Below are 26687 nucleotides of genomic sequence, written 5' to 3'. Positions count from 1 at the left end.
ATGTTAGCACTCATTTCAAGAGGGCTAGAATAAAAGAACAGGGATGTGCTGCTGAGGTAATTTATAACTCTGGTCAGCTGTCATTTGTAATACTGTGAATGGATTTGTTCCTTCTGTCTAAGGAAGGATGTGTTGCGATTGAAGTGTTTTTGAGGATGTTTGTAAAAATGATCCTGGGGATGTAGGGCTTGTCATATGAAGCGCAGTTGAAGACTCTGCATCTGCACTCGATGGAATTTGGAAGGATATAGGGGGGACTTCACTGAAACTTACAGAATACCAAGATGCCTGGATAGAGTGGACATGGAGAAGGTGTTTCCATCAGTCAGAGAGATTAGCACCCGAGGGCACAGTCTCAGAGTGAAGGGATGACCCTTTAGAACTGAGATAAGGAGCAATTTCTTCAGCCAGAGGGTGATAAATATGTGCACCTCATTACCACAGGAGACTGTGGAGGTCAAGTTATTGAATGTCTTTAAGATAGAGATTGATAGGTTCTTTATTAGGAAGGGATTAAGAGTTAGGGAGAGGCTGAATAGACTGGGACTGCTATCCCTGGAGTGTTGGAGGCTGAGGGGTAACCTTATACAGGTTTATAAAATTATGAGCATGGATAGGATAAATAGCTAAAGTCTTTTCCCTGGGGTGGTGGAGTCCAGAAATAGAGGGCAGAGGTTTAGGGTGTGAGGGGAAAGATATAAAAGGGACCTAAAGGGCACCTTTTTCAAACAAAGGGTAGTGTGCATATGGAATGAGCTGATGGAGGAAGTGGTGGAGACTAGTGCAATTAAAACAGTTAAAAGGCATCTGGTGAGTATATGAATAGGAAAGGTTTAGAGGGATATGGGCCAAGTGCAGATAAGTGGGAATGGATTAATTTAGGATATCTAGTCAGCATGGACAAATTGGACTGAAGGGTCTGTTTCTGGACTGTACATCTCTATGACTCTCTGACTCTATTAGACAGGAGAATAGGGCTGAGAAGCATGTTCAAATGGCAGAGGAGAGCAGACTCAATGGGCTGAATGGCCTAATTCAGCTCTTATATCTTAAGGTCATATCGAGATTAGTGTGACTTGTCTTCAGAATATAGATTTCCCTGCAATGTAGTCATTCTCCACCTAACCACTTCACAGAATCACAGAAGTCTGACAGAGCAGCATTCCTGCACCAGCTCATCAAATGAGAATCGTGACTTAGTGCCAATCTCTTGCATTCTGCCCCCCCCCCAATCTCTGCACACCATTTCTATCCAAAGAACCATCCAATGCCCCTCCTGTATGTCTCAGTTAAACCTGCACCCACCACATTTCCAGGCAGTGCATTCCAGACACTAACTACTCGCTGGGTGAGAATTTTTTCACTCATATTGCCCTTGCTTCAATGGCACATCCCTTTAAATCTATGGCCTATCAGTTTTGTTCCTTTTATGAGCGGGAATAGCTTCTCCTTAACTACTCCAGCCAGCCTCCTTAGTGGTCAGCTGTCAGCAGGAGTAGACATTCGTGAATGTGGTGCCACTCAAGCGGGCTGCTTTGTCCTGGGTGGTGTCAAGCTTCTTGATTGTTGTTGGAACTGCTCCCATCCAGGCAAGTGGGGAGTTTTCCATCACACTCCTGACTTAGGCTTTGTAAATGATGGACTGGCTTTGGGGAGTCAGTGGGATGAATTATTTGCAGCTGGATTCCCAGGATATATACTCATAGCCAAACTTTTCACCCTAAGGACATTGACATTTTGGATCTTTGTTTATCAAAAGGATTCAATAAACTTTGTTTTTTTAAAAAATGTAAGGTTTCCCAGTGCTTAAATGAGATTGATCTAGTAAATTTGCAAAATCCAAGAACTATATACAGGACAGAGCTTCATTGAGATTTATGAAAATTCCTTTTGAAAATTCATTCTCAAGATGTGGGCATCACTGAGATTTGATTGCGATAAGTTGATTGAATTAAAAGTAGTGATGTATAATTTCCTAAACAACTTCAATGAATTGCAATTAATTTATTAATCATCTGCCTTGAATTTTCAAACTTCAGAGGGAGCCAGATTTTTCAATGATTAATGTTTGCAAAACATCGAGACACAAATGGACCGGGACCAGAGCCAAGTTTGACAATATAAAATTCTCATCATTATTTTCAAATTATCCATTCTTTCCTCTCTCCCTCTGATACTGTCCCAACTTTGATACAAAGGGGCTGAGGGCACAGCCTCAGAGTGAAGGGTTGATCCGTTAGAACTGAGATGAGGAGGAATTTATTTAGCTAGAGCATGGAGAATCTGTGGAACTCATTACCGCAGAGGGCTGTGGAGGCCAAGTCACAGTGTATTTAAGACAGAGATAGGTAAGTTCTTGATTAGTAAGGGGATCAAGGATTATTGGGAGAAGGCAGGAGAATGGGGTTGAGAAACATATCAGCCATGCTCGAATGGCAGAGCTGACTCATTGGGCTGAATGGCCTAATTCTGCTCCTGTACCTCATTGTCTAGCTGATTGGCCTTAAGGATCAAATACATCGAGCTGTTAAGAAACGGCTGTGTTGGTGTTGGTGTGGGCGGGTATGAGATCATAGATATTCACCACAATAAATAGAGTGTATTCTGCCCATTGCTTCTATACCAAACCTTTGGAAAAGATACATGTCTTCTACATGCCCATTTACCACCTTCCTGGGGGCAACTGAGATGATGGAGTGACAGGATATCAATGCTTCCCTCACTGATAAAGCCCATGAAGGAATAACAAATCCCTACCATGTTTGGTGAGGCACATTGCAGCATTAGTCAGCACAGATAGAAGCGTCATTATGAACCTTGAGAACAATTTGTCCTCAATCAATGAAGGCAGACTGAAGCCTAGAACAGTCTCAAGGCTAAGGGACTTCAGGGGGAGGCTCGAGAAGCTGGCATCATTCTCCTCAGATCAGAGGAAGTTAAAAAGAAATTTAGTGGAGATTTCACAAGGTTTTTAATATCAAATCACAAAGGGTTTGAATAAACCTACAGAAACTATTCCCGGAGGTTGAACGGCCAGTGACAATTAGGTGACTTGGAAAAGGAGCAGAGGGGAAGATGAGAAGACTGTTTTTTTCATTGATGAGATAGGCAAAGTTTTATGTGATGTATTCTCAACCTTCACATCGCAGGCAAGATGGCTACCCACTGTGCAAAAGTGAGGACTGGAGATGCTGGAGATCAGAGTCAAGAGTGGGGAGCTAGAAAAGCTGAGCAGGTCAGGCAGCATCCGAGGAGCAGGAGAATTGATGTTTCGGGCAAGAGTCCTTAATCAGCTACCCACTGTGATCCACTGAGGGCAGTAGGAGTAAGGCAGCGAGAGACAGAGCCCGCAAGAGTGAGGAGTGAGCTCACTGTTTCACTGGTGATAGCTGTGTGTCTCATGCTTTGTGTCTAATTAGTGGACAAACAAACTGTGATTGACCTTGAATTTTCATACTTCAGAGGGAGCCAGATTTTTCAATGATTAATATTTGCAAAACATCAAGACACAAACGGACCTGGACCAGAGTCAAACTCAAGGATCCAATATAAAATGATTTGGGGATGCCATTGTTGGACTGGGGTGTAAAAAGTTAAAAATCACACAACACCAGGTTATAGTCCAACAGGTTTAATTGGAAGCACTAGCTTTCGGAGCACTGCTCTTTCATCAGGTGGTTGTGGAGAATAAGATCGTAAGACACAGAATTTATAGCAAATGTTTACAGTGTGATGGAACTGAAATCATATATTGAAAAAGACCTGGATTGTTTGTTAAGTCTCTCATCTTTTAGAATGACCAGGTTGGTTTCAGTTCTTTCATACGTAAATCACAGAACTTTTTTCAAGTTACATTCTCAAGTGAATTTTAAAAATTTGTGTCATGTCAGCCCACATAACACATTGAAGGTGTGAGCTGCCCTGCGTGAGACTGTCTGTGACACAATGTTCAGACTGATTCTAATCTAAAAAAAGGGATTTACAGAATCTTACATGGATTCATGCAGTTTTTGAGCCAAATAAAATGTAATTCTGCAAGTACAAATTCACCCCAAAAACTTAAGTGTGTGTGTGTGTGCGTGTTCATGTGGGTGTGTGCGCATGGTGGGTGAGGACTTATGAGTGTCTGTGAGTGTGTGTGTGTATGTGATGTGAGTGTAAAAGGAGTATAAGTCTGTGACAGGGTGAGTCTGTGTGAGTATATGTGTGAGTATATGAGAGAGCTTGTATATGAGAAAGGGTCTGCGTGAGTGTATGGGTCTGCAGGAGTGTGCATGTTTCTGTAGGTGTGTGTGTGTGTAGGAGTGTGTTTATGTGTGTGTCTGTGAGTGTGTGTTTGTCTGAGTGTATAGTGCAGTGGGGTCACCTGTAATGTGACATGAACCCAAGGTCCTGGTTGAGGCCATTCCCATGGTTACCCAACTTGGTTATCAGCCTCTGCTCGGCCACTTTGCGTTGTTGCCTGTCCCGAAGTTCACCTTGGAGGACAGTTACCCAAAGGTCACGTGCACACACACATATAAGTTTGTGGGGTGAATTTGTACTTGCAGGATTATTTTGCTCAAAAACTGTATGAATCCATGTAAGATTCTGTTAATCTGTTTTTTAGATTAGCATCGGTCTGAACATTGTGGCACGGTCGGTCTCACACAGGGCACCTCACACCCTCAATGCATTATCTGGGCTGACTTGACACCAATTGTTAAAATTCACTTGAGAATGTAACTTTAAAAAGTTCTGGGATTTACTTATGAAAGAACTGAAACCAGCTTGCTCATTCTAAAAGATGAGAGACTTAACAAACAATCCAGGTCTTTTTCAATATATAATTTCAGTTACATCACACTAAACTTTTGCTATAAATCCTCTGTCTTCCGATTTTATACTCCACAACCATCTGATGGAGAAGCTAGTGCTTCCAAATAAACCTGTTAGACTAGAGCAAGATGAAATGGGTTTGAACCCCAACATGGTGAGTTGCTGTGACCTGGGATGCACTGCTTGAAAGGCCGTTGAAAGCAGATTCAAGAGAAACTTTCAAAAAGGAACTAGATAAAGATTGTATGACCTCAGCAAGTTGAGGGCATGAAGGGGATCTAGTTTGATAACTCATTCAAAGAGCCAGGACAGGCACATGGGCTGAATGGCCTCTTTCTGAGCTGATGTCACAAACAACAAAATAATGTTTTATTTTTCAGCTCCTCCTTCAAAACTTTACCTCCTCCGCACAGGTCAATGATTCAGTCCAACTATTCAATTAATTCCAATCCCTGCTTTAACCCCATAACCTCATTCAAGTTGACTTTTGGAAGTCTGACTGTGTCCTCACTTTGAGAATAAAATGTCAGAAATAAAAGAAAACACACACAAATAGCACATTGTTTAAAACTTATTTATTAAATTGCCTTATAAATGTTGTTGGATATAAGAAGTTAATAGTATTGTTTATACAAAAGATACAATTGGAATTAAATTTCACATTTTAGAAATGTTCACATGGTGATTTTGTTTTGTTCCTTGATCTTGTCTGCATTTAGGTTTGTAAGTCACAGTTTGTTTGCCCACTAGACTGGACACATGGCTAGCCACAACTGTCACCAGTGAAACTGTGAGTTCCCTCCCTCCCTCCCTCCTCACAGCTTCAGGCTCTCTATCTCTCTCCCTCTGGATCACAGAGGGTAGTTCTCTTGCCTATGAGGTGAAGGTCGAGAGTTTGAATCCAAGTCCAGCGTCTTGAGCACAAACTCCAGGTCCACACTCCCAGTGCTGGAGGTGCTGTCTTCTGGGTGAGACATTAGACTGAGCCCTCCCCCCGGTGGATCCCCACAGCCCTTACTTTGGAGTAAAGCAATGGGGTGTTCCCCAGGGTCCAGGCCATTATCAATCCCTCTAGCAACAGCTGATGATCTGGTCATTACAGAATTGCAGTTTATGAGACCTTGTTGCGTGCATATCAACTGTGGGGCTTCCTACATTTCAACAGCGATCTGGTCATTACAGGCATTGATGGGATCTTGCTGTGTGCAGTTTGGCTGCTGGGCTTTGTACATTCCAACAGTGACTGTGTTTTGAAAAGTCATTAATGGACTCTGAAGCATCCTGAGATTGTAAAGGCAGGTCTTTAGATTAGATTCCTTACAATGTGGAAACTGACCATTTGGCCCAACAAGTCCACGCAGTCCCTCCAAAGAGTATCCCACCCAGACCCATTCCCTTCTGGCTAATGCACCTAACACTGTGGGCAATTTAGCATAGCCAGTTCACCTGACCTGAACATCTTTGGACTGTGGGAGGAAACCCACACAGCCACATGGAGAACATGAAAACTCCACACAGACAGTTGCCCGAGGCTGGAATTGAACTGATGTCCATAGCACTATGAGGCAGCAGTGCTAACCATTAAGCCACTGTGTTGTCTTTCTTTCCTTAAGGATTACAAAATCAAGCTTATTCCCATGACTTGATTGCTAGCTTTTTTTTTAATGATTGGAACCCAAATGTTTTCTTATATCCCCAAGCCAGTTGCAGTTAGTATCAGTTCCTCATGAGTGAAAGATCTGTTTTCCATTTAAAATGTGTTTTGTACCAACGTCAGTTCCAGATCTTGCACAATTACCATGGGATATACCTCTCAATTACGAAGACATTAACTGGAACATTTCAATATCCTACACCAGCCATCCTAACTTGATCTCCCTCACAGAGTGTTGTCATTTCTGGAAATCTGCCACATGCCTGGTGTTAGCGCTCAGTATCACAGCTTAGAAGCAAAGAAACATCAAAAATAGGAGCAGGAGGAGGCCATTCGGCCCTTTCAGCCTGCTCTGCCATACAATAGGATCATGGCTGATCATCCAACTCAGTCCCCTGTTCCCACTTTCTCTACATTGCCAATAGCCCCAAGATCTATATCTAACATCTTTAGGAACATTCAATGTTGTAGCCTCAACTGCTTTCTGTGGCAGACAATTCCACAGGCTCCCCACTCTCTAACTCGCTGATGTCACAGCTGTGAAGCATCATGGGATAGTTAACTGGGTTAAAGGCGTTACAGGAATGCACGTTTTTGTTGCTGTAGAATAGTGCCTTAATCAGGCTGGTGCTGGTGAGGATCAGTCAGTATGTGCTTTTGTCTCTGCAAGTGAAGCAGCCTTTCTGCTTTTCAGTTTGAAGTTAAAACCTTTTGCAAAAGACTGACGGGCAAGCCTGAAAGAAGAAAAGACCTGTGTCTCAACCCTCCTTACACATCCTTGAAGAAGGTGTTGCAGCGCAGTGGGTGGTTTCCCTGCCTTTGAGCCAGACACGTGGAGCTCAAGTCCCACTCCAAGAGGCAATGGCCAAGGCAGATGAGTCCGTAACAAAATCAAACAGGTTCATTTTCAGTCTGTATAATGTGTCCAACGGCTGCCAATGGCAGGCTCTGAGAGTGATAGACACCGTGGGTCAGCTGTAATGGGTTTAGAGTGGCTGTGCCCTCTGGTTCCCATTCCCAGAGAAACAAACTACAGAATGTCAGCATGTGCTTCACTCGTGTCCATCCGATGTCGGAAATCTTCGAAGGATGCCTCTTGGTGCTTTGCAACCAATGAAGTACTCTTCATGACTAGTCACTGCCCGGTAGAGGCAGCACGATTTGGGCAGCCAATTTGCACACAGTAAGATCCCAAGAGCAGCAACATGAACAGTGACCAGATCATCAGCTTTCGGCGATGTTGGGTGAGGGACTGATATTGGCCAGGACACCGGCTGTGCTAGCGGGATGGGGGCCAAGGAGGGAGATCTCCTGGGATCTTCCTTCAAGTAGTGCCATAGGATCTCTTACATTCAATGGAGGCACAGGCGGGGCGGAGAGCTGATTAAATGTCTCATCTTAAAGACAGCTCATCTAACAGCAGTCCCTCAGTACTGACCCTGGGAGAAAGTGGGGACTGCAGATGCTGGAAATCAGAGTCTAGATTAGAGTGGTGCTGGAAAAGCAAAGCAGCATTTGTCAGAAACATTGATTTTCCTGCTCCCCGGATGCTGCCTGACCGGCTGTGTTTTTCCAGCACCACTCTAATCTAGACACTGACCCTGGATGTACCAATGTTGTGTTCAAGTCTTTGGATTGGGACTTGACCTCAGGACCATCAGACTCACAATCACGAGTTCTGTTCAGCTCTGTACAAATGTCAGCATTATTCTTTAAGTGAGTTGAAATCATTTTTAATCCACGTCCAGATTCAATCCTTGCTTTAATTATATCAGAGAAAAGAATGGGATATAGCATTTCTAGGAATTCATTTTCAGGGTTGAGCCTGTGATATTGTTCTCAATCTAGCAGTTTCCTGGAATTCCCTCCCTAACAGCACATCCCGTGGACTGTTGTGGTTGCAGAAGGCAGTTTGCCCCACCTTCTCTCAAGGGCAATCAGGAATGGCCATTAAAGGCTGGGCCCAGCCAACAGTACCTGCAACCCATGAAAGAATTTCACAAATCTGTTATGGCTCCAAATTCCTCAATAACAACAGTCTTTTTTTTCTCTCAAATGATTTTCAAGAATCAATTTAGTCTTATTGAGGGGATTGTATGGGGCTGAATTTCCCTGGGGTTGATGGGGGTGAGGTGCTCATTTGCACCCACTCTCTCCTAAAAAAAAGGAAGCCCGTTCCTCAGCTGTAACCCCTTTGCCAGAGGGAAACGGGCAGTGAGAGTGGGACTTCTGTCCCTTGATGGGAGGAAGAAGTCTCAGTCTCCATCAGTCAGTCACACAGAGTCACTCCGTAGCAATGGGCACCAGCAGAACTGCAAAGTCCGTCCTGGGATTTGAAAGGGTGAGGGGAGCAAGTGGGGAACAGGGATTGGGCAATCCGGGGACGGAGGCGGATGAGAGGACAGTGGGGAGGAGGGGGAGGTGGGGAGAGGACAGTGGTGGGGGGGGGGGGGGGTAGTGACATGATAGTGAGGAAGTGGGGGAGTGGTCAGTGGGGAGGTGGGGGAGGTGGTGACATGATAATGGGGAGGTGTGGGAGAGGACAGTGGGGAGTTGGGGCAAGAGGGAGAGGACAGTGGGGAGGTGGGCTAGGTGGTGACCTGATAGTGGGGAGGTGGGGGAGAGGAGAGTGGGGGGGGGTGGGGGAGAGGACAGGGGGAAGATTGAGGGCAGGGGCAGTAGAGGGGGGAATTTGATTTGGACATCAGATGCGCAGCAACAGAGGAGGGGGTTAATATCTCAAGGGTGTGGGATGGTTCAAAGGGCACTTCCTCTCCTCCAAAAAGGTATCTCTAGCACCCTGCCACCCCGATTTCCTTCTTGTACAGTTTGTGCTACAATAACTGTGCCCTGCCGCCCCCCCCCACCCTCCACTTTCAGGATGCATATGGCTAATCACAAATTCTCTGAAACTTAAAAACTGATTTCAACTCAATAAAGATTAAATTCTTGGGTATATTCACAGTTGAAGCATAAATGTGCAAAAATATATTTGTAAATAAATTTTATATGATTTTAAATCACTGTAATATATGAATTGACATTTTGATCAGCTCTAAAAAGCAACACATTCTACTCTACTGGGCCATTGAGATTGAGTCTCTGGCCATGTTCTCTATTTATAAAGTAATACAGGTTTTCAAAATTCTGTTTGAATCACAGTATTGAAACATAATGAAATCAGAGGGAAACATTTTAATGTGATACAATAATAGGAAGTAACAGTTCAGCAGAGCATCTGCTGAAAATGCAACAAGGCTCTTTGAGCATCAATCTCACCTTAATTCACATTTAGCCCAGTGATACCTTGAGTTCAAATTTTTCACCTTTCATTTGAGATCCCTCATTTTGTCCTGACTATCTCTGTGAGCTCATCAGGCTGCACAATCCATGTAAATCTCCATATCCTACCAATTCTGGCCACAGTTCGATTGATTGGCTCCCATGCTTTTCAGCTGCCAAGCCCTTAAAGATCTGGAATTCCCTCTCTATACCTCTCCACCTCTATCTTAAAGCATTCCTCTAAAACCTACGCTTTTGACCAAGCTTAGGATCACCTAACCCTGAGTGGCCCAGATTGAACATTTGTTTGATAATATTTGATTTGACAATATGCAAATCCTTCAGGACATTTCAACAATGCTCAAGGTGCTAAATCAATGCATGTTATTGCTGAAACCTAAGCCACAGCCTACAGAGATGCAGAGGGATCTGGGTGTCTTTGTGCATGCATGACAGAAGGTTAGTATGCAGGTACAGCAAGTAATCAGGAATGCTAACAGAATGCTGAGTCTACAGCTCCATGTTTCCATGGTTGCAGACACTGGTTTATGGGAACATATGAATTATGAACTGAAGCAGGCCATTCAGCCCCTCCAACCCACCCTGCCACTCAATAAGATCATGGCTGATTGGACTGTGGCTTCAACTCCATATCTGAGTCAACCTCGTCTTTCTCTAATCCCAAAAGATCTACTGAGTGCCTTGTAAGGGATAGACTGGTGAGTGGCACAAGGAGGATAAAATGGACAAAATGGGCACCGTTTCATACTGAGCCCTTTCCACTGATGACTGGGCATCCCTGCAACGCATGATGTCAAACAGTTTACAGAGCATTCCCGATATACCTCTGTACACATTGGTCAGTCAGCCAGGCTGATTAATGGAAACCTGAAAGAAACTGGAAGCAGATGAGGTGAGGCCAGAATTGTCGATTTTTCAGCCCAAGAGCAGGAGGGCAAAGCAATTCAGCCCCTTGAGCTTATTCCATCATTCCATTGGCCCCTGGCTCCCTTGAGCAGTTTAATCCACTCACTCAAATATAGAAGCATAAAACACTACTTTTGAGTAACTTTTGTAAAAGTAGAAATACGTAGAATCATAGAGTCATACAGCATGGAAACAGACCCTTTGGTCCAACCAGTCCATGCTAACCACATTCCTAAACTAAATTAGTCCCATTTGCCTGCATTTGGCCCATATCCTTCCAAACCATTCCTAATCATGTACGTAGTAAATGTTGTCACTGTATCAGCATCCATCACTTCCCCTGGCAGCTCATTCCACACACAAACCATTCTCTGTGTAAACAGATGTTACACTCCTGTCCTTTTAAAGGCTTTCTCCTCTCACTTAAAAATATGTCCCCTAGTTTTGAACTCTCCAACCCTAGGGACCACACCCTTGCAGTTCATGTTATCTCTGCCCTTCATGATTTTAAAAGTCTCTAACAGATCACCCCTCAACCTCCTACACTCCATTGAAAAGGTCTCAGCCTATCTAGCCTATTTTAATAATTCAAGCCTTCCATTCCCGGCAACATCACGGGAAACCTTTTCTGAACCCTCTCCAGTTTAATAATATCCTTCCTATAACGGGTGACCAGAACTGCACACTGTACTCCAGAAGAGGTCTCGCCAATGTCCAGTACAACCCCAACATTACGTCCCGTCTCCTATACTCAAAAATCTGAGCAACGAAGGCAAGTGTGCTAACTAACTTCTTAACCACTCGTCTACCATGTGATGCAAATTCCAAAGGATTATTTTCCTGAACCCTTATGTCTCTCTGTTCTACAACACCTGAGCAGATACATGTCACAGAGAGGTAGATCATTAGCAGATGGGTATGACTGAGCATAAGGCTAAGTAAAAACACAGAGAGTTACATGTAATACTCTTGGGGAATACAACTAATTGTTCTGTTCAGTATTGTACTGCATTCCTTCCATTTAAGGTAACGCTATTATCTAAAGGCAATCGTAGCTTATAATGCCATTGAAATAATTCACAGAAGTAGGGAGACACTGACCTAGGCTAACATTGATATCCCTCAGCAAACTGGTGATGAGGTGCCACCTTGAACTGAATGGCTTGCTTGGCTATTTCAGAGGGCAGTTATGAGTCAACCCCATTGCTGTGGGTCTGGACTCACATATAGGCCAGACCGGGTAAGGACGGCAGATTGCCTTCACCTGAAGGACATTAGTGAACCGGGTGGGTTTACACAACAATCGATGGATAATTTCATGGTCACTGTTGCTGAGACTTGCTTCCAATTCCAGAACGTATTCACTGATTTTCTATTTCACCACCTGCCGTAGTGGGATTTGAATCATGTCTCCACTGCATCCGTCTGGGTCTCTGCACCACTAGCCCAGTGACATTGTCATCTCCCCCATATTGAAGGTCCCCGTTCACATGTAAGAAAAGAATTCACTCAAAGGCCAAAAGAGGATTTGCGATAGGGGCATTAGATGATCAAGCAGAGAAAAAAAACTTCAGCTAACTGAACACAGGAACAAGAGGATGCTCCCTCTCCTGAGAGAGAGTACAAAGACATGTAATAGTAAAATAAACACTTCTGTCACAGATTGGTCCACACATCTGATCAACAGTAGGTGACCAAGGGCAGGAAAGATCCAGGAGGCTTCCCAGAGAAAGAGCAGTGTACACAGGAGTGAAAATCGATAAAAAAGGGAAGACCAGCATCAGAGGCAATGCATTGTCTCTCCCTGCGTCCTGTGTCGAGGTCAGACGTGAATGAGAAATAGATAACGCCCTTACCACTTCCCCTCCAGTCCATGTCTCAAGCTTTGGATTCAAGCTGAAATTTGGTTTCACACTCATGTTCCATCAGATTTTTTCTCTCTTCCCCAACTCTCGGATCTGTTGTAGTCATCTTGGCTTGTTGCTCCCTTCTTAAAGACTCTTTCTTTAAGAAGTAATAGGCCATCAGGAAAAGGAGAAAGGCACTGCATTGAAACAGCATTTGCAGCCCGATATACCTGAGCAAAAAGAGAAGGTACAAAGCTGAATATTTTTATCGTTTGATGACCCAGGGTCCTGCTCACAAAGGGAATAGTCATATGACAATACTGACTGTTGTGGCTCTGTTCGCCGAGCTGGAAGTTTTTGTTGCAAACGTTTTGTCTCCTGGCTAGGCGACATCATCAGTGCTTTGGAGCCTCCTGCGAAGCGCTTCTTTGGTGTTTCTTCCGGTATTTATAGTGGTCTGTCCTTGCCGCTTCCGGTTGTCAGTTTCAGCTGTCCGCTGTAGTGGTTGGTATATAGGGTCCAGGTCGATGTGTTTGTTGATGGAGTTTGTGGATGAATGCCATGCCTCCAGGAATTCCCTGGCTGTTCTCTGTCTGGCTTGCCCTATGATAGTGGTGTTGTCCCAGTCGAATTCATGTTGCTTGTTGTCTGTGTGTGTGGCTACTAGGGATAGCTGGTCGTGTCGTTTCGTGGCTAGTTGACGTTCATGTATGCAGATTGTTAGCTGTCTTCCTGTTTGTCCTATCCAAAAGGGCCACAACACACTGCAGTACACCAGAACTGCAAAAAGAAGAAGAGGAACACCTATGCAAGGTATTCGCCAAAAACGGATACCCACGCAACTTCATCAACAGATGCCTAAGAGACAGACCACGGAACGAGGACATGCCACAACCCAAAGGACTAGCCACACTACCATACATCAGGAGCGTTTCTGAACTGAGAGCCAGACCACTGCGTCCCTTAGGACTCATAACGGCACACAAACCAACAGCCACGCTCAGACAACAACTCACTAGAACGAAGGACCCGATACCCAACATGAGCAAAACTAATGTAGTGTACAAAATACCATGCAAGGACTGCACAAAACACTATATAGGACAAACGGGAAGACAGCTAACAATCCGCATACATGAACATCAACTAGCCACGAAACGACACGACCAGCTATCCCTAGTAGCCACACACACAGACAACAAGCAACATGAATTCGACTGGGACAACACCACTATCATAGGGCAAGCCAGACAGAGAACAGCCAGGGAATTCCTGGAGGCATGGCATTCATCCACAAACTCCATCAACAAACACATCGACCTGGACCCAATATACCAACCACTACAGCGGACAGCTGAAACTGACAACTGGAAGCGGCAAGGACAGACCACTATAAATACCGGAAGAAACATCAAAGAAGCGCTTCGCAGGAGGCTCCAAAGCACTGATGATGTCGCCTAGCCAGGGGACGAAACGTTTGCAACAAAAACTTCCAGCTCGGCGAACAGAACCACAACAACGAGCACCCGAGCTACAAATCTTCGCACAAACCTTGAAGACAATACTAAGTTTTGATGGAAAAATGACAAACTTTTCCCAATTTTCATCACTCATTCATCAGGATAATTTGCAAGAATACCAATTCAAAAGGGAAATCAACATTTATACTGCATAAGAGGAGACTGCTGATCCATTTGTAAGCGGACTTGCAAGTGATTAGTAGAGACATTTTTCTGGAGAAGTCACCAGTTAGTGATAACTGACAGCTAACTACAAGGTTTTCCGTTTATTTATATTCTTGTAAGTTGTCCTGAGGGTGCTAAATGAAAAAAATTGACAAAATGTTTATTTTTTTCCAGAAAGTTAAACAAAATTAATTAACCATTCCCTTCATTTTTTCTCTTTTTTTCTGATCCTTATGTATCTGATTATTTTCCCCATTTTCACTTTTTCTGTTTGATTCCAAAATGTAAGGCATTTTTTTCCTTTTATGGAATATATCTGTCACTGGATTGTTCTTTAGGATGTGGGCATCCTTAGAAAAAGCCAAATTTGTTTCCCAACTCTAATTTCCCCTTGAGCTGACTAGCTTGCTCAGCCATTGCAGAGAGCAATTAAGAGTCAACCGCATTGCTGCAGGTCTGGAGTCACATGTAGGTCAGACCAGGTAAGGATGGCAGATTTCCTTCCCTAAAGGGCATTAGAGAACATTACCAACAATGGTTATGTGCTCACCATCAATGAGACCAGTTTTCAAATCCAGGTTTATCAATGGAATTCAATTTTGTATCCGTTATGGTTTGAACCCATGACTCCAGAGCAGTAAGCTGGACCTCTAAATCAATCCAATGACTTTATTACCAAACCACCATCTGTCACTTATCACTGAACACTGGAATGAAAAGTGTTGGAAATAATGAAAATTGCATATTTATTATTTCCATTCTATTATTGAACCCTTGCCCCTACAAAGGAAGGCAATGATGAGCTGCCTTCTTGAAACATGCATTTCAATAGGCAGACTCACAACATTACTGGGAAGGGAGTTCCAGATTTGATGACCCAGCGAAACTGAAGAAACAGGAATATATTTCTGAGTCAGGATAGTGACTGGCTTAGAGGGGAACTTGCACTGATCTCACGTATTGGCTGCTACATTTCCTCTGGGTGACCTGCTGCGCTTTTCCGGCAACACATTTTCAACTCTGATATCAGCCTGACCACAGTCATTGGTAAGGTTTTAGAGTCCACTGTTGAGAGTGAGATTGTGGACTACTTAGAAGTGCATGATAAAATAGGGCTGCGTTAACATGGCTTCATCAAGGGAAGATCTTGTCTGACAAATCTGTTAGACCTTTTTGAAGAGGTAATGTGCAAGTTAGATAAAGGAGAGTCAGTGGATGTGATCTAGTTGGACTTCAAGAAGGCCTTTGACAAGGTGCCGCACAGGAGGCTGTTAAATCAGATAAGAGCCCACGGTGTTAGGAACAAGGTACTGGCATGGATGCAGGATTGGCTGACTGGCAGAAGGCAGAGTGTGGGGATAAAGGGGTCTTCTTCAGGATGGCAGCTGGTGACTAGTGGAGTTTCACAGGGGTCAGTGTTGGGACCATAATTATTCACGTTATACATTAACAATCTGGACAAAGGAACTGAGGGCATTGTTGCTAAGTTTGCAGTTGACAGAAAGATACGTGGAGGGACAGGTAGTGTTCAGGAAGTGAGAAGGCTAGGAGAATGGGCAAGGAAGTGGCAGATGGAATACCATGTGAAAAAGTGCAAGCTTATGCACTACCGTTGGAAGAGTAGAGGCAGAGACTATTTTCTAAATAGAGAAAGACTTTGGAAATCTGTAGCACAAAGGGACTTGGGAGCTCAAGTTCAGGATTCTCTTAAGGTAAATGTGGGGTTCAGTCGTCAGTTAGGAAGGCAAAAGCAATGTTAGCGTTCATTTCAATAGGGCTAGAATACAAGAGCAGAAATATACTACTGAGGCTGTGTAAGGCTCTCGTTAGACTGCATTTGGAACATTGCGAGCAGTTTTGATTCCTGTATTTAAGGAAGAATGTGTTGTCCTTGGAGGGGGGGGTGTGTGTCCAGAGGTGGTTCACCAGAATGATCTCAAGAATGAAGGACTTGTCATTGGAGGATCAATTGAGGACTCTGGGTCTGTACTTGATGGAGTTCAGAAGATTGAGGAGGGAGACTTGTTAAAATGTACAGAATACTGAAAGGCCTGGATAGAGTGGGCTTGGAGAAAGTGTTTCCACCATCAGGAGAGACTAGGACCCAAGGGCCCAACCTCAGGCTGAAGGGATGACTCTTCAGAACTGAGATAAGAAGGAATTTTTTTTCAGCCAAAGAGGGGTGAATCTGTGGAACTCATTTTTCCGTAGATCTATGAAGGCCAAACCGTTGAGTGTATTCAGTGGGGATGAAGGGCAGAAGTGGCATTGAGAATCATATCAGCCATGACTGAATGGCAGAGCAGAATCAAGGGGCTGAATGCCATATTCCTGTTCGTATATCTTATGGTCACATGATGCAGGTCGTGGCTTTAGAAAGTGTAGTCAAACCAGTCTTAATAAATGTCTTGTCAATGGAAAGGTTATGTCACAGCAGTGAGCATACCTGACCCGGAAGAGGTCGAGGTTATAGTATCTGCAGGCTGCCTTTTTGCTGCATTTCGTTTCCCAGTGGATGCAGGTGGTGTCAATTGCACTTCCATACAGGACTGGCCCTGGCAACCAAGCTATGGAAGAAAATCACAATGAGAACATACGTAATGTGGTTCATAATACTCTGAGTGTCCTAGACACATTCAAGCAACATTGACAATGGTGCTACATTCACATTCCTCCAACTGCCCCATGTATACTCTACCCCCATCACCGACTCTACTCACCCATTTAATCCCCATCCCACAGCCCCGTGTACACTCTCCCCATCACTAACCCTACCCACCCATTTAGACACTCATTTCATGTGAAATTCTCTTCCTCAGTGTGTAGTGGGAGTGGGTTTTTAAATTTATTCAGGGCTGAGTTAGATCCATGTTTGACTGTCAAGGGAGTCAAGGGTCGCGGAGGGTGGATAGATAGGAATGTAGAGTTGAAGCCACAAATGATCTGTGATACTATCATGGGGTAGGAATCACTGGTAGGGCTGGATGGCCTACTGCTGATCCAATGTTCCTTTGTTCCATTTAGTCTTCTCTAATGAGCCATTTGAAAAGAAGACTTTTCCACTCAGTGAGTAGTTAGGGTTTGGAATGCACTGCCTAAATGTGGTGGGAGCCAGTTCAATTGAGACATTCAAGAGGGACATTGGATGGTTATTTGGATGGAAATGATAATGTAGGCATATAGGAGCAAGGTAAAAGGTTGGTTCTGGGTAACCAATGCAGATACAATGAGCTGAATGACCTCTCTCTGTGCCATTACAATTCAGTGATCTGTGATATAAAAAATGAACCTTATTGGATATTCACACCAAATTGTGAAGTTGACTTTCATTAAGTTAGACAAGAGAGAAATCAGGAAACACCTCTCAACAGAAAGGGCAAATGGAAATATTCAACCTAATTCGCTATGAGTTTGGTGTCAATTAGTAAACTTCAAGATTGGGATTGATAGACTTTTATTTTTGTTGGGGTAAGGGTTTCAAGGAATGTGCAGCAACAGTGTGAAACTAGAACTGAACCACATATTGCAGAGCAGGATTGAGGGGCTGAATGGCCTCCTCTAGTTGCCATTGAAACATGTAAGATTCTTACAGAGCCTGGCAGGCTAAATACTGAGAGGTCACTTCTTCCAGGGGAGGAATCTCAAACGATGGATCTCTCACTGACCTTTAACATGGAGTTAGATCAAGGTAACTTTGTACTTACCCAGAACTCGGAACAGCATGAATTGAATCCCAATTGCCAAAGATTTATCTTCAGGCTTCACTGACCTGAAATCAACAAATGAAAAAGCATTTACAAAGGACAAGAGAAGGCAGAGGTGTAGTGAGAATCTCACTGGCAATTCAGACCTTCAGGCTAATGTTCTCGGAACTTTTATTTTTCTTTATTCCTTCACAGGATGTGGGCATCACTGACAAACCAACATTCATTGCCCATCCTTAATTGCCCAGAGAGTAGTTAAGAATCAACCACATTGCTGTGGGTCTGGAGTCACATGTTGGCCAGACCAGGTAAGGATGGCAGATTCCTTCCCTAAAGGATATTAGTGATCCAGATGGGTTTTTCATGGCAATCGACCATGGGTTCATGTTTATCATTAGACTCTTAATTCCAGATTTCTATTGAATTCAAATTCCACCATCTGCCACAGTGGGATTCAGACCCAGGTCCCCAGAACATCACTTGGGTCTCTGGACTAAAAGTCCAGCGATAATACCACTAGACCATCATCTCCCATGGGTTTGAATTCATTAAAAATCTGGAAGTGAAAGTTAGTTTAATGACACCCAAGTAAATGTTGTTGATTTTTTTGTTGTAAAAATCCATCTGGTCCATTTTAGGGAAGGAAATCTGCCATCATTTCCTGGTTTGACCTACATGTGACCCCAAACCCATAGCAACCTGTCACTTCTTGACTATTTCTGGGCAATCCAGTGATGGGCAATATATCCAGTGATGCCCACATCCAATGAACAAAACAAAAAGCAGTGTTATTATTCTTTTAAATGCATATAAGAAATGTTTCGGTCCAAGGCTGTGCTGCTGTATATTGAGTTTGTCCAGTCAGATCATTTATAAAATTATATGGACTATGCAGCAAAGAGTGGGTCCATATTGCTCCAACTAAATGATACTAGATCCCACATTAGCCTCCTCCTATTGTACTGGCTGAGCCTTTCAGTTGATCAGAATTCCTAACCTGCTTAGTTCAGTTTGCCAGTTTATCTCATGGCTGAGTGATGCCAATGGCTTGGGTTCAGCTCCCACCACTAGTTGAGGTTACTATGAAGGTCTCTTCTTCTTAACCTCTCCTCATGCCTAACGAGAGAGCAGCCCTATGATCTGGTAGGACTATGGTGACTTCACTGATACTCCCAAAAATCCTATCCTTGGTCTTTGTCTCTTTCACTTCTGCATGGTGAACCTCAACAACATCATCCAAGTTAGCTTGACCTCTCCACCATCGCTTGAAGAAATGTCTTCACCCAGAGAGCTGGTAGAAACCTCTGCCACAGGTAGTGGTTGACATCAAAATGTTGCACATTTTCAAGAAGGAGATAGACATAGTTCTTAGATCTAAAGGGGTCATAGGGTGTGGGGGAGGAAGCAGGAATAGGGGACTGAGTTGGTTGGTTGGCCATGATCACATTGAATGACGGAGATGGCTTGAAGGGCTGAATGGCCTACCCCTGTTGCTATTCTCTATTTTCTCTCACAACTTCATCAGTGTAAATTGCCAGACTGATACCAAGTGGATTGGATAAACAGGAAATTTCTCCTATTAATTATTGGTAGATTAAAGCCACAGTCCTTAGACCCTGCCACAAACTCTTTCTGGAGACAGATGCGGTCTGTATTCCCTAGTATTTAGAAGAGTATGAGGTGATTTGATTGAAACATATAAATCCTGAGGAGGTCTTGACAGGGTTGATTAGAGGCGATGCTTCCCCTTGTGGGAGAATCTAGAATGAGAGGTTACTGTTTCAAACTCAGGGACCTCCTTTTAAGACCGAGAATTTCTTCTCACAGAGGATCATCAGCCTTTCTCTGCAGGAAACGTGGTGGGATGACAGTCTTTTTTAATACAGCGATGTATAGGTTCTTGAGAAGCAAGGCAGTGAAAGGCAGTGAAAGTGGGGTTAGTCTTGAACATGGAGTAGCCAGATCAATTGAAGCAAGCTTGAAGCATTGATTTTCCTCACCTCCTACTCATATGTGAGACAATTCAAACAATCCTGAAAATGTGTTGCTGGAAAAGTGCAGCAGGTCAGGCAGCATCCAAGGAACAGGAGATTCGATGTTTCGGGCATAAGCCCTTCTTCAGGAACGACTTATGCCCGAAATGTCGAATCTCCTGTCCCTTAGATGCTGCCTGACCTGCTGCGCTTTTCCAGCAACACATTTTCAGCTCTGATCTCCAGCATCTGCAGACCTCACTTTCTCCTCCAATTCAAACAATCCCTCTTCCTGGCATATGTCTGAAACTAAATGAGATTGTTTCCCATCTTGGTGTCACATTTGAGATAGGATCATAGAATCCCTACGCTGCAGAAAGAAGCCATTCATCCCATCAAATCTACAAATACTCCAAACAACATCCCACCCAGACCCTGCATTTCCCATGGCTAACCCATCTAACCTGTACATCCCTGGACACAATGGGGAATCTAGTATGGCCAATCCATCTAATCTGTTCATCTTTGGACTATGGGAGGAAAACCACACAAACATGAGTGTAATGGTTAGAATGATGTCAACCAGGTGAGTGCACGGTGGCACAGTGGTTAGCACTGCTGCCTCACAGCGCCAGAGACCTGGGTTCAATTCCCACCTCAGGCGACTGTCTGTGTGGATTTTGCACATTCTCCCTGTGTCTGCGTGGGTTTCCTCCGGGTGCTCCGGTTTCCTCCCACTGTCCAAAGATGTGCAGTTCAGGTGAATTGGCCATGCTAAATTGCCCGTAGTGTTAGGTGAAGGGGCAAATGTAGGGGAATGGGTCTGGGTGGGTGCGCTTCAATGTGGACTTGTTGGGCCAAAGGGCCTGTTGCCACACTGTTAGTAATCTAATCTAATCAGGTGGATCTCATAGAATATGAGTTCCCTGATTGGGACTGTTAACCTGGTCCAATCAGGGAGCCCTGGCTGACAGGTATAAAGAGGAGTGTCCGTTCTCTGTACTGGCTGGCTCTGAGCCAGCTGGATTAGTGCCAGGTACTTACACGTGCAAATAGAGGGTAACTTGGTGATGGATTACCGACATTCATGGAGTTATTTCAATGTGGAGAACATGCTAACTCCATACAGTCACCCAAGATTGGAATCAAACCCAGGCCCTGGCACTGTGAGGCAGCAGAGAGCCACTATTCCATGTTGACATAGCCTATGCCATTGCTAAAACTGCCTATTTATGCCATCAAGAATATCTTCTAACCCAGTCCCTGCCTCAGCAACTTTTGCTGCTGAACCCTTTCTTAATGCCTTCTTTATCCCCAGATCTGGCTCTTCCAATGCATTTTAAGCCAGCCTCCTGCTCTTGATAAGCTCAAACTCATCCTAAACTCTGCTGCTCATGTCCTTTTTCACACCTAGTCCTGTTCCCCTACAGCCCAACCCCACTTACTGATCTAAACTAGCTTCTGGTAGATAGCACCTCAACTTTAAAAGTTTTATCATCCTTTTCAAATCCTTCTGTGGCCTCTTCCCTCCCTGACTCTGCAACCTCTTCCATTTCCATTTAAGGGCGGCACGGTGGCACAGTGGTTAGCACTGCTGCCTCACAGCGCCTGTAGGCCCGGGTTCAATTCCCGACTCAGGCGACTGACTGTGTGGAGTTTGCACGTTCTCCCCGTGTCTGCGTGGGTTTCCTCCGGGTGCTCCGGTTTCCTCCCACAGTCACAAAGATGTGCGGGTCAGGTGAATTGGCCAAGCTAAATTGCCCGTAGTGTTAGGTAAGGGGTAAATGTATGGGTGGGTTGCGCTTCGGCGGGTCAGTGTGGACTTGTTGGGCCGAAGGGCCTGTTTCCACACTGTAAGTCTAATCTAATCTAATTTCCAGAACCCTGCAAGATCTCTGTGTTTCTCTAATTCCTCCCAATGGACACTCAATTCCTGGGCAAAAGTTGAAATACAGTTCAATGAATATGCAGTTAAGTTTTTGGAGAAGCCAAGCACAGAAGATAGGAGGAGATGTAGTCCATTGGCCCCTCGAACCTGCTCCACCATTCAATAAAAACACGTCTCACCTGTTAGTGTTTTGAATCCATATTCCCATCTACTCTCTATAACTCTCTGTTCCAGGATCAATCCATCTCCACCATAAAAGCATTCAATGATCTTCACCCCCATTGCCTTCTAAGGCAGAGAGGTCGAAAGTTGCCTCATGTTGCTGTGCCCTCAGTAATGAGATAAGAGGTACTCTGCTGGAAGTTCGGAACCAAAGCAACCAGATCATCTGTACAATCATCAGTTCTTGTGTTGGTAATGAAACCGGATCCAAAGAAACTCCATGAGGTCTGGTCTGAAATTTTCTGTCAAATAGGTGCACCCACACTGAAACACTTGCCCCCAGAGACACTGCTAACGCGTGCGATGATGCTGTGGCTTTAAGAGGTCATCTTATCCTGTTTCCTTTTAAGAGAGGCTTTAAGGCAGAGGTACTGAGCAGTAAACAGCTTGTGAAGCCTTGGGTTTTTTTCTTAAAGTTGGAACAATAGAAGCAGCCTGGCTGGGTGTGGCCACCTCTCACAGACCAGGATTTCTAGTTTGTTTTAGTTTTTAGGGTTAGATTTAGGCACTAGCTATCATGGGCTTGAAGAAGTAGAAGTTATTTTTCCTTCTCGATTTCAGCCAATGCTGGGTGTTCTCTTCTGAAGTGATGGATCGCCTGTGAGACAAAGCCTGTTTTGCCTTTTTGCCAATGGGTTTGTTTATGGGATGTTACTATATTGGAACAGTTAATTGGTAATGGTTACTGTATCTAGTATTCTGTTAAGTTTTCCAGTGGAGTTAAGCCATTCTAGACTCCTTCCATATCCGCCACAAGTTCACCTGTACCTCCACACACATCATCTATTGCATCCGCTGCACCCGATGTGGCCTCCTCTATATTGGTGAGACAGGCCGCTTACTTGCGGAACGCTTCAGAGAACACCTTAAGGTGGCACGGTGGCACAGTGGTTAGCACTGTTGCCTCACAGCGCCAGAGACCTGGGTTCAATTCCCACCTCAGGTGACTGTCTGTGTGGAGTTTGCACGTTCTCCCCGTGTCTGTGTGGGTTTCCTCCGGGTGCTCCGGTTTCCTCCCACAGTCCAAAGATGTGTGGGTCAGGTGAATTGGCCATGCTAGGTAAGGGGTAAATCTAGGGGTATGGGTGGGTTGTGCTTCGGCGGGTCGGTGTGGACTTGTTGGGCCAAAGGGCCTGTTTCCACACAGTAAGTAATCTAATCTAAACACCTCCGGGCCGCCCGAACCAACCAACCCAATCACCCCGTGGCTCAACACTTTAACTCTCCCTCCCACTCCACCGAGGACATGCAGGTCCTTGGACTCCTCCACCGGCAGAACACAACAACACGACAGCTGGAGGAGGAGCGCCTCATCTTCCGCCTGGGAACCCTCCAACCACAAGGTATGAATTCAGATTTCTCCAGTTTCCTCATTTCCCCTCCCCCCACCTTGTATCAGTCGGTTCCCTCAACTCAGCACCGCCCTCCTAACCTGCAATCCTCTTCCTGACCTCTCCGCCCCCACCCCACTCCGGCCTATCACCCTCACCTTGACCTCCTTCCACCTATCCCACCTCCATCGCCCCTCCCCCTAGTCCCTCCTCCCTACCTTTTATCTTAGCCTGCTTGGCTCTCTCTCTCTTATTCCTGATGAAGGGCTTATGCTCGAAACGTCGAATTCTCTATTCCTGAGATGCTGTCTGGCCTGCTGTGCTTTGACCAGCAACACATTTGCAGCTGTGATCTCCAGCATCTGCAGACCTCATTTTTTACTCCTCTTTCTTCGGTTGCATTTTAACTATAGTGTTTAAATAAATTGCATTTTTGCTTCACGTCGGGTTGTTTGACCAGCCGTATTTCATTTGGAATACGGCATTGTACACTTACTTGTAAAAATAAGAAAAAAGTTGGCATCTCGGCTATTATCTTAAAATATTTTAAAGGGGTCTGATCTCATAGAGTCATAGAGATGTACAACATGGAAGCAGACCCTTCAGTCCATGCCAATCAGATATCCCAACCCAATCTAGTCCCACCTGCCAGCATGTGGCCCATATTCCTCCAAACTCTTCCTATTCATATACCCCTGGTCCATAACACGGGGCAGTGGAGAGGAAAGCAATGGAAAGGAGCTGTTCACTTAGTGAGACAGTGCAGACATGAAGGGCCGAATGGCCTATTTCTATTCCACAACAATTCTGTCGTTCTGAAACTGCAAATGTAAAATCCCCCAACTTCTGCACAAGCTCAAACATAAACGGGCCCAATTAAGTTTGACCAGCTTGGCTTGAAATTCCTAAAATCAAGAACAAAAAGAGCTAAATAATGGAAGTAACTTACCTCAGGACCAAGATGAAAGAAGGTGTTTGGCAAAATGTAGCTACAAAACCAGCCAAGGTCAGGAAGATCATAAAAGGCAGGAGGAGCTTGTAGCACCCATTGCCACAGGAGCCAGGCTTCACCAGGGTTTGAGCCGACACACAGGAACAATTGGCATAATTCTTTGAAGAGAGAAAGACACACAAAGAGGCAAATTAATTTCTCACAGGGGTTCCTTTAGCGAGTTCATTTACAGGATGTGGGTATTACTAAGTGACTGTCTCAGAGGGTAACATTCTCACTCTGAATCACAAGGCTTTGGGTTATTTTATTCGTTCACAGAAATGCGGGTGCTCCGGTTTCCTCCCACAGTCCAAAGATGTGTGGGTCAGGTGAATTGGCCATGCTAAATTGCCCGTAGTGTTAGGTAAGGGGTAAATGTAGGGGTAGGGGTATGGGTGGGTTGCGCTTTGGCGGGTCGGTGTGGACTTGTTGGGCCGAAGGGCCTGTTTCCACACTGTAAGTAATCTCATCTAATCTAATCTAATCTAATTAAATGTGGGCATCATTGCCTAGGCCACAATTGATTGTGTATCCCTAATTACCCATAGGGCAGTTAAGCATCAACCTCGTTGCTGGGGATCTGGGGGTGCGGGGGGCCAAATCAGGTAAGGATGGCAGATTTCTTTCCATAAAAGGCCTGGGTTTTACACCAATTGGCAGTGGTCACCGTTAGATTAGCTTTTTACTCCAGCTTTTCATTGAATTGAAATGTCATCATCTGCCATAAGACCACAAGGCATAGGAGCATAAGTAGGCCATTTGGCCCATCAAGTCTGCTCTGCCATTCAAAGAGATCATGGCTGGTCTGATAATCCTCAACTCCACTTTTCCCCTTAGCCCTTCATTCCCTACCTGATTAAAAACGTGTCTGAATCAGTCTAAGTGATCCAGCCTCGACAGCCCTCTGCAGTAAAGAATTGCTCAGATTCACAATCCTTTGAGAGAAGAAATTCCTCTGCATCTCTGTCTTAATCTAATTCGCCTTTACTCTGAGACTATACCTGCTGGTCCTCAACTCTCCCATGAGGGAAACATCCTGTCATTTCAGTCTAAGATGAAGGGGAATTTCTTCTCTAAGAGAGTGAGAATCTTTGGAACTCTTTGTTACAGAGAGCTGTGGGGACAGAGTCCTTTTGTATATTTAAGGCTGAGTCAGATAGATTCTTGGTCTGTCGTGGAATCAAATGTTAATGCAGGAAAGTGGTCATGAATGTTGGATCTACCATCATCCTATTGAGCGGTGGGTCAGGCTTGAGGGGCCAAATGGCCTCCTTCCATTCCTATTTCCTTTGTATGCCTTGTTTTGAAATTATGTCTCCTGGTCTTCAACACCTTCCTGGTGGGATCTGAAGCTTAGTTCTTACAACATTATTGTGTGCAGTTTTGGTCGCCATACTATAGGAAGGATGTGGAGGCACTGGAATGGGTGCAGAGGAGGTTTACCAGGATGTTGCCTGGCATGGTAGGAAGATCGTATGAGGAAAGGCTGAGGCACTTGGGGCTGTTTTCATTGGAGAAAAGAAGGTTTAGGGTTGACTTGATTGAGGTGTATAAGATAATTAGGGGTTTAGATAGGACAGATGTTAGGGGGAGATTCTTTACTCAGCGAGTCGTGAGTTCATGGAATGCCCTGCCAGTAGCAGTGGTGGACTCTCCCTCTTTATGGGCATTTAAACGGGCATTGGATAGGCATATGGAGGATAGTGGGCTAGTGTTGGTTAGGTGGGCTTGGATCGGCGCAACATCGAGGGCCGAAGGGCCTGTACTGCGCTGTATTTTTCAATGTTCTATGTTTTAACATTAATCTATGTCTCTGCATTACTAGACCAGTGACATTGTCATCTTGCCCCATAATCATTATACCATTCACCTGGGGTTCCTGATTACCACCCAGTGGCATTACCACAGCACCAACATCTTTTCCATCAAGTCCCACTCCAGAATTTGAGCACAGAGATCAAAGCTGACCGAAGGTTTTGGATGTGATATTAAAACAAGGCCACATCTCTCTGCTTAGCTGGATTTTAAGATGTTGTTGCACCATTCGAACAAAATCAGGAGACTTATCCCCTGTGCTCCAGCCAATATTGACCCTTCAATCAATATTTAGGATAAAATCATCGAGTTATTACTACATTGGTATTTGTGGGACAAATTAGCAGCCTTGTTTCCTGGGTTATAACAGTGACTACACAAGGCAATAGTGTAGTGGTATTACTACTGAACTGTTAATTCAGTGATACAAGTAATGATCTGGGAACCTGAGTTCAAGTCCCACCATGGCAGATAGTGGAATTTGAATTTAATTTAAAAGTCTAATGATGAGTTGATAGTGGTTAAAAGCCCATCTTGTTCACTAATGTTC

At 44.5% G+C, this 26687-nt stretch overlaps 1 protein-coding gene across 1 annotated transcript in view; it reads right to left on the bottom strand.

The window, feature by feature from the left end:
- Nucleotides 1-5378: 5378 nt before the first annotated feature.
- Nucleotides 5379-26687, bottom strand: part of LOC132816568 (solute carrier organic anion transporter family member 2B1-like) — a 99849-nt gene continuing 78540 nt past the window's right edge. The window contains exons 12-15 of the mRNA XM_060826335.1: nucleotides 24281-24441; nucleotides 17918-17982; nucleotides 16660-16780; nucleotides 5379-12758 (exon numbers count right to left, since the gene is read on the bottom strand). Coding sequence (XP_060682318.1) covers nucleotides 12560-12758; nucleotides 16660-16780; nucleotides 17918-17982; nucleotides 24281-24441 — 546 coding nt within the window. The 3' untranslated portion in view covers nucleotides 5379-12559. The remainder of the gene's footprint in view (nucleotides 12759-16659; nucleotides 16781-17917; nucleotides 17983-24280; nucleotides 24442-26687) is intronic.

This window comes from Hemiscyllium ocellatum, chromosome 6, assembly GCF_020745735.1.
Source record: "Hemiscyllium ocellatum isolate sHemOce1 chromosome 6, sHemOce1.pat.X.cur, whole genome shotgun sequence".
Classification (NCBI taxonomy): Eukaryota; Metazoa; Chordata; class Chondrichthyes; order Orectolobiformes; family Hemiscylliidae; genus Hemiscyllium; species Hemiscyllium ocellatum.
This window is presented reverse-complemented; position numbering and strand designations above follow the sequence as displayed.